Below are 9,296 nucleotides of genomic sequence, written 5' to 3'. Positions count from 1 at the left end.
AGCGAGTAATATTCCCCTTCCCTCCTAAGTAGAAATAAAAAATTAGTTTTAAAGAAAAAGTTGTATTCACCAATAAAAGGAAAAGGATAAGATGCCCATAATTTTACATAATTATTTCACAAGTAATCACCGGATTAGTTATCAACAACAAATCTTTGGTATTGAGTCAAAAAAAAATCTTTGGTACTACTTTCTTGTTCATATATTTGATTCTTTTGGCCATTTGAACATGTTGGAGATCAAATTCATATTTTTTAACTCATTTATATAAGAATTCCTAGTAGGTTCAATTAATTTAATTAATTCTTTTTGAATTTTTTTTCTTCATAAATTACTTCCACAAGAGGTAATTCTATATATTTAAAATGCGTTACATACTACACTAATTCTTTATGAGTCTAATTCTTTACGTTAAACTAATATTGTTGGTATTCTCTTTTTTGAATTCTATTGATTCAATTAGCACTACATTAAGACATTGATATAATTGCTTGGAATGTAGAAATGGGAAACTTTTGTAACTTTTCTGACAATGGAAGGTAGTATTCCTTAGTTACACAAGATGGTGACTTGTCCTTTTCAATACTACAACTTGGATACAAAAATCCAAATTTGGGGACAGAATGATTCCCCACTTTGCATGATGCAATTAAGATCTCCATAAATCTATATCATTGTTTTGGATAAAAATCTATAATTTATATATAATAATAAATAAATTTGAGTCTTTTTTTTTATTGAGGGTAACTTTTAAATTTATTTTCAGTCTCAATGCACTAATAACTTCTTTTATACTTGTGATATTTTTTGTTTGTTTAAATATTTTTCATATTTCTTTTAATTAATGTTTGATCAATGATAAATTTTTAGGTAACTAATGTAAAAGGCTTTCATACTTAAAATTGAAATTTCTGTATATAAATATCTTTTATAATTTTCATTATTTTTTCTTCAAAAAATTAATCATATTTTATAATCTACGAGGTTTTTTGGAATAAAGAGACATGATCTAGATGAACAAAAATAAATATAAAAAGGAAAACAAGCGAAGATTGTAATAGATAATAGAACTAAGTAAAAAAGAGAAATCAAGAAATTAATGAGATTTAGTTAAAGATAAATCGTTCAGAAGAATCTGAATTCGAATTCTGACTAGAATAATTATTCGTCAGATTTTACTTATCGTTTTTTCAAACTTTAAATTACTAGAATTTTATTCTTCTAAGAACTGAATGGTTATATTAAAATAAGAAGAAAAAAAACATGAATTGGATTTGATATACTAAATTAGTCACTCACAATATGACAATTATAATTCAAATTTTACATAAAAATACATCTGGATAAAACTGTTTTTGGTAGGAGAAGATACGAGTTTACCTAACAAAAATAAATAAATAAATGGACAAACTATAGATAAAATATTCTAACTACTGTTGGGAAAAATAGCATAAGTTAAAAGAATTAAAACACAATCACAACACAAGAATATAACGTGGAAACTCCAAAACCGGAGAAAAAACCACGGCTGCTGCCTAAACCGACAACCAGAGAATTAATACTATGTGAAAATTGTTACAACACATAGACTTCTCTCACTCACACCCCAGTACAATCACACTCTTACTAAGCAAATATTTAAACTAAGTCAGATATAAGCTTAAAGTGCTATTGTTGACTGATGCATTTGAAAACAAAGGACCAAAACCCAATATATAGCCTTGGACTTCTCCTTATTCTCCCACACTAAAGGATGTGGGACTTGCAATCAACCCCAACAATCTCCACCTTGATTGTAAGAGTTACAACTTCCGCTTCCATTGTCTTACCGACAATCATACTCCACCATCAAAAGTACACTTCACTTGGAACTAAACCATCCCAAGAATTTTCTCCACTTGGAACTAAACCATCCCAAGAATTTTCTCATGTCGAAATCTTGCTGAAATTTATGGTGCAACTCCCATGTTGGCTTCCAGGAAGTTCTTCAGCCATCGACACATCACCACACACCTTGCATCAATGCCAACCAATGCCCGTGTGTTGTTCTGAATCCGCTAGCAATAACTTGTCCTTTTTCATGGTATAGCAGAAATACCATAAAGACAAACTTTATCTTCTAGATGAGATCACCATCATCTCCCCAAACAAGGGAGACCTTGCCAGCACTTGTCTCAGAGTCTTTTTCAGATACTGCTCCACCTGGACAATTTCTCTTCACATGCCCAGGCTTTCCACACTCCCAGCAAACCAAATTCTTTGCATGTACCTTCTTCCCATTAGCCCCACTTCTAGTCAGCAACATTGAGCTTGATGAAGTGCTTTCATCATTTTTCATTCTCTTTTCTTCAAAAATAATTTTAGTTGCAACTTCTTCAAAACTCAAACTTTCCTTCCCATACATCAGAACAGGTTTAAGATGAACATAGGAAGGTGGAAGGGACAAAATGAGCCTTAACGCTTTATCTTCATCATCAATCTCAACTTTGATAGATTCCAACTCAGAGACAATATTATTCAAAGTACTAAGATGATCAGAGATTTTCGTACCTTCATCCATGCGCAGATTGTGGAATTGCTCTTTCAACAACAACCGATTTGAGATGCCCTTAGCCTGATATAACCCTTCAAGCTTCTCTCAGAGTTGCTTGGCTGATGACAGATTCTGCACATTCGCAAGAACATTCTTTGCCAAACACAGACGAATTGCACTTGCAGCTCTCAAATCTAGTTCCTCCCACTTGTCGGCCTCCATGTTGGAAGTGTTTCCTTTCAACGCCTTGTGTAATCCTGATTGTATAAGCAGATCCTTGACTTGTATTTTCCACAAGCCAAAGTTGATTCTTCCATCAAACTTCTCTATGTCAAACTTCATAACGCTTGAATAAGACATAGCAGCTGCACGTAGACTGTAAACTGTGCACCAGGTAAGTTCTCAAGAAAGAGAGGTGGGTCACAACAGACATGCTTAAATACCAAGTCTTTCCTTAGCCAGAACCTCCCTAAGCAGCACTTTCACAGTATCCTACCGAACCTCCGAACCTGGCTCTTGATACCAGTTGTTGGGAAAAATAGCATAAGTTAAAAGAATTAAAACACAATCACAACACAAGAATATAACGTGGAAACTCTAAAACCGGAGAAAAAACCACGGCTGCTGCCTAAACCGGCAACCAGAGAATTAATACTATGTGAAAATTGTTACAACACATAGACTTCTCTCACTCACACCCCAGTACAACCACACTCTTACAAAGCAAATATTTAAACTAAGTCAGATACAAGCTTAAAGTGTTATTGTTGACTGGTGCATTTGAAAACAAAGGACCAAAACCCAATATATAGCCTTGGACTTCTCCTTATTCTCCCACACTAAAGGATGTGGGACTTGCAATCAACCCCAACAACTACAACATGTTTCATTGAACAATTGAGTTACTTTATCATCTATGTATAAAAATAATTTTCATTAGGAGTGGATACGGTCTACATCAACTCAATGACCATACCAACCCAAACAAATCCAATGTGAAATTTTTGGTTGGTTGATATAAATGGTTCAGATTGGTTTACATTTTGTCAAACTCAATAACTTTGATTCAGGTATTGGATTGAGAAAAGTAAAATTTGAAGAACTTTGCAAACCAACTAGAATGTTGTGAGCAATTTTAATTAAAAAGTTTTAAAGTTCTGAAGTGAATTATTACAATTCTATGTTATGTACTTCTAAAACAACATTTGTATGCCATTCTAGTTTGGGGCAAAACTCACAATAAGAGTCTTGAAAGCAAATATTGATATTTCAACAACTTTTAAAATATTGTTTTATGTTTTATTTTATTACATTTTTTCCCTTTTATTTTTATTTACTATTTTTCAATTTTTAAGTTTTTTAACATAAAATTCAATGACTTAAATCCGAATTTCAGACCAACCCAAATATATTTATTTTTACAAGTCCAACCCAAACCAACATATATTTGGGTTCAAAACCATGTCCAACATTGGTTAAGTAATGATGGAACCTAAAATTTGCCATTCGGATTGGGCTTTTTTTAACTGTAACAAACTTAATGTTTGAAAATTTTATCCAAAAAAACAATATGCAAACTTAATGAAAGTTCGTATATAGTGGAACAAGTTTCCACTGCCTCTAATAACAGAAATAAACTATCAATAATAGTTAAAAAAAATGGTGACGATTGTCCACGAGTAGTAAAAAAGTCATCACAAGAGTTTGCGTTATTGTACCGGTGTGAGAATTTTTTAATTTTTTCTAAAAAATATCAGATGAATTTGGATTCCTAGAGGTTTTATAGATGTAGGGGTAAAATTTTCTTAGTGTGTTTGAAAGAGAATTAATGTAACTTTTTAAAGAAATTTAAATCCGATAAAATTATGTTGATAATAAGGTTGGAGAATTTTTAAAATCAAAGGATTTCATGACATATCAAAATTAAATTTAAAAAATTTTAAATACTATCTAAAATTTAATATTTTCAATTTTTTTTTTTTTACTTTATAGTATAAAAATCATGAAATTATCCTTATAAATTTTGCAAGTTTACAATTTTGACATTATATGTTTTAAAATTTATATGTTAGTCCCTGTATTTTTATTTTTTGCAAATAGTTTCTAAAATTTGTCAAATAGTCTCTCAATTATTACAAAATTTCAGTTTTGACCCAACTATAATTTTCATTTTTACTCCAAAAAATTTAAAATTTATAAAAATAGCTAAATTTTTAAAGAACAATTCTTTTATCTAAATAATATATTTTATAAATAAAAGAAATTCAATTGAAACATTTGAATTGCTAGAAATTTTAATTTCTCCATTATTTTCACTTCATAATTTATGGTTGAACCAAATAGATAATTTATAAACTTTAGAAGTTTTCATCTAAATACATTTCATTTCAATAAATTGATAGATTTAAATATATTTTTAATAATTAATCTTTGAATAATTACAAAGAGATGTTAGAACTCGACCGTTCAAGATTTAATGGATAAATTTTAAATTTTTATTTACATAATTGAATTGAGAAAAAAAAATATATTTATTTTTAAATAGTACTATTTGATACGAATAATTTATATAAAAAAGAGAAGAATATATAAAAATAGTGGTTTTGACGAATTAGCACTAAATTAACCATACATAAAATAGTAAATAATTATAATTTATAAGTGTTAAATATTGATACATGTTATTCTTGTCTCTCTTACAATTAACAATCAACATGGGATAATTGGTCGGCCCATTGGACCCACTCATCTTAACAACTTTACAATTAGACTGTGTTTGAACCTGTTGTACAGTGTTGACAAAAAGAAAAACTTGTTGTACAGTGGCTAAAGTTTTTTATTTATTTTTTATATCATATCAATTATATACAATATTATGGAGCGAAGCTCTTTTATTTACCATTGGGGGTAAAAAAAAAAAGTATTTTTAGGTAGAGAATAATGTTTTTGTAGGTGTGTCTTTTTATTTCTCGAATTTTATGTTTTAATGACAAAATAATATTGATTTTTTTTTAGTATATACTAGCGTGGGGATGAACACTAACATGTTCAATGTTTTAGTAAAAAAAAATAATATCAGTTGTTCACTTTTATTTATTTATTTCAATAAAAATAATGGAACTTTTATGCATTTATTTATACAAATTTTGTACTTGGAACAGTTACAAAATTTTATGAAATATAATGCTTTTATGGAGTAAAAATAATATAGATTTTGTTGACACAATAAAATAGTTGAGATGAAAGATAAAATTAAAAGAAATAATGGTTATACCAAATTTTGTATCGCTTTATAATTAAATATTTATTAAAAAATAATTATTTTATTAGATAAAAAAAAATAAAATTATAAATAAAATAATTTAAATAAAAGATAAATGATAAAGAAGAAAAATGACTAACTAAACTATGATATCACCTTTAATTTTGATATATATATATAGATGAGTTACTTTGAATATTCATAATATCTCATTTTATTAGATAATATTTATCTGTTAATTGAATTCGGAATCAATAAAATATTTTTTATTGAAAAAGGGGTTAAGATGAAAAATTTATATTAACTTTTATTTTACAAATGATTTGTACTATATTTACTATGATTTTAGTCCAAAAATCTGCATCATGCAATCACATCCTAAAACTTTTTGCTCACAGTTTTGTCAAAACAATATAGAAAAGAAAAGGGAACCTAATGATACACAGACGACAAGCAGTTTATAAAGAATAAAGATTTATCTCTGTGTTGGGCCAAGATTGGCAAACCAATTTATATTAATTCTAAGTGACACTTTTTTCCAGCTAAGATGCTTTGATTAAACTTTCATCATTTAAATTCAGTGTGTTTTGCCCGTCGATTTCAATTTTGAACTTTTGATGTACCCACAAATTTGAAAACATGCACATAAAGTTAGGAAACAAAAACCTGTTCATATAATTGTTCATTTATTGGGATATATTCTTTCAAGAATTAACCATAGGTTAGTTAAAAGTTTACACGAGACATAGGCATCAACTTTATTATTTGTTTTTGTCTAATAAAGATACTCCATTATTTGTTTCTTTCATCTACGTGTCTCCTGTGAAACTAAACTATCAGCATATACTGTTTAAATTAGTTACTGTATTAGTTATTCACTACTAAAAAATGTTCAATTAGCTATATATTAAAATTAATGACAAGATATTTTAAAAAAAAATAAAAATTCATTAAACTTTTTCGTTAATAAAAAGATGAAAACCTTTTTAAGTCAACAATTACATACAAAATCTTTTATATATATCCACACAAATTTATGCATAGTAAAATTTTATCATGAGTGAAATAAATTTGTTTGAATCAAAGTATAACTCAATTCAACTCATTAACTTACAACAACGTTGTTTACCATGTTGAAAGTTAAATTAAGTGATGACAAATCTGACGTTTTTATATTTTATGTACATAAATTTGTTCCTATATCAAATAAGTTGAACTATATAACTTCCTCAACCCATTTATATAACAAACTTAATTTTAAGCTCAATTTCTACTGATTTAATTTATGAACCAAATTCAAAGAATTAACTATCACATCGATGTGAAACTAAATTAATAGTTTCATTTCAGTGTCAACCTTACTTTTCAATCAAAAATATATCATTAAGATTCTTTCTATTTTAAAAAATGTAGACATATATTCTCTTGTCAAAAAAGTATCATATTCTCTTTCTGCCAATGTTGTTTTTGCATGGTCACAGTTTATCATGTGATATTAATTACAATAGAGAAGCAACAAAAGATAATAATCCCAAATATTTTAATGAATCTTGTCCTGTTTGTCACAATCACAGTATCCACGCTTCTGAGAAGTAGTTAGTTTACAACCTGGCTTAATCCACCACAAAGTTTCTTTCTGCATAAAAACATTGCCATCTTCTTTATGCACATGTCTTTACCAAACATTTGACTAAATATACATATAAAAAACAAGATATAAATAAAGTGTTCAACTTAATTTACTCAAAAAGGAAAGAGATCTTTCCAATATACATGTCCTCTTCCAAAATCCAAACACAGCATTTCTTACATACATTCTTAATTTTACAACATCAAAGTTATACATACACTACTACTACTTCCATTACTTTCTATTTTTTTGAAACTTTTTTCCTTTTCATACTTTTTCTTACCACTTCTTAGATAGAAATGAAACACATTCCCTATTATACATAAAAGCTAATTTTATAGGTGTTTCACAATATGCATAAAAGGCCAAAATTTCTACATGCGTGTTTGGTTTAACGGTGGAATTAACAAAATCAAGGCGAACTGCTATGATTTTGTAGAAGCTAGACTTTGTAGCTTTTGCAAAATCATATAGACTCACCGTAATTTTGTCAAACCCACTATCAAAACAAACATGCACCGCACCTTAAAAAAACCTTACACAAACACTAATCAAGAGGTTGCTGCATTGTCACAACTAAGGGACTTGTGACAGAGTGTTTACCATCAAACCAAACTATTGAACCACTCTTCACTAAAGAACTTCCAGGTGAAAGCTTAACTTCCCTTGTTTGTACCCTAACAAGAAAATTCAATTTCTGACCCACCCTTCTAAAAGACAACATATCTGGCTTCACAGTTACAACCATTCCCTCAGGTGGTTTAATTGTTACTTTGTAAACTGAATTTGGGTCACCAACATTTGTCACAGTCCTAATAAAATGTGTAGACATTTTATGCTTTCCATATTGTTGAAAAACTGCTGACAATGATGGATAATTCAAATTCCCAGCATGTCCTGCTTTTTTAGCTCCACTACAATCAGCATTTTTCCTTGTGATCACTTGAATATTCTTGGTTGTGTAGTTTGAATTGCACAAGAAATCAACATAATCATAAGATGAAATGTCGTAAACCAAACCGGGATCCATTGCTTTTTCGGGATGAACATGACCAGCTCCATAATCGAACACTGACGAAACATTTCCCGTGGATTCATCCAACATTGTATCGCCTTTGTTGTCAACGATATAAGCGGTAGTCATGAGAGCTGATTTGATAGCAGATGGACTCCAATCAGGGTGAGCCGCTTTCAACAAAGCAGCTAAACCCGAAACATGAGGACAAGCCATTGACGTACCGGATAATATGTTGAATTCGGTTCTTCTAGTATCAGAAGGAACACTAGAAGGTCCAACTCTATCAGGCCAAGCTGCAAGAATGTTCAAACCAGGTGCTATCACATCTGGTTTCAAAATCTCCGGTGATTCGGGGTTAGGCCCTCTCGCTGAAAATGATGCTACAACAGGAGCTGGCCTAACCCTGAGCCTAGTTCCTTTAAAAACAATAGTCGCGGTCGGTGGTGACCGCGACTCTGCACTAGCGGCGATGTAACTTCTGATTACATCGCCGCCTATTGCACCAACCGCTGTGGCAGGTAACACGTGGCAATCGGCCACTAACCCTTCACCATCAAACACACCATTAGCTAAAATCATGCCAATTCCACCTGATTTTTTCACTACTTCACCTTTGGCTGCTCTTGAATTAATGCCTCTATCACAAACAACAATTTTTCCTTTAACAAATTTAGGATCCAAAGAACCTTCTAAACAAAGTGAAGAGGAATAACCATCACCATTTTCACCGCCACCATGTTCGGTACTACCGGCGTACACAATCGGGTATAACCGACCCGGAGTTAGACCCGGTCCACCGTAGATACTTACTCCGGGTATAATCCTACCGTTTCCAAGCTTCACATCAGCAGGA

At 30.4% G+C, this 9,296-nt stretch overlaps 1 protein-coding gene across 1 annotated transcript in view; it reads right to left on the bottom strand.

Annotated features, from left to right (window-relative positions):
• Positions 1-7,512: 7,512 nt before the first annotated feature.
• Positions 7,513-9,296, bottom strand: part of LOC101513435 (subtilisin-like protease SBT1.5) — a 3,165-nt gene continuing 1,381 nt past the window's right edge. Inside the window, exon 2 of the mRNA XM_073363691.1 lies at positions 7,513-9,296. This exon is cut by the window's right edge and continues 36 nt beyond it. Within this exon, the coding sequence (XP_073219792.1) occupies positions 7,973-9,296 (1,324 nt within the window). The 3' untranslated portion in view covers positions 7,513-7,972.

Source organism: Cicer arietinum, chromosome 7, assembly GCF_000331145.2.
Source record: "Cicer arietinum cultivar CDC Frontier isolate Library 1 chromosome 7, Cicar.CDCFrontier_v2.0, whole genome shotgun sequence".
NCBI classification, from domain to species: domain Eukaryota; kingdom Viridiplantae; phylum Streptophyta; class Magnoliopsida; order Fabales; family Fabaceae; genus Cicer; species Cicer arietinum.
The sequence above is the reverse complement of the archived record's forward strand: the minus strand, read 5'-3'. Positions and strand labels throughout refer to the sequence as shown.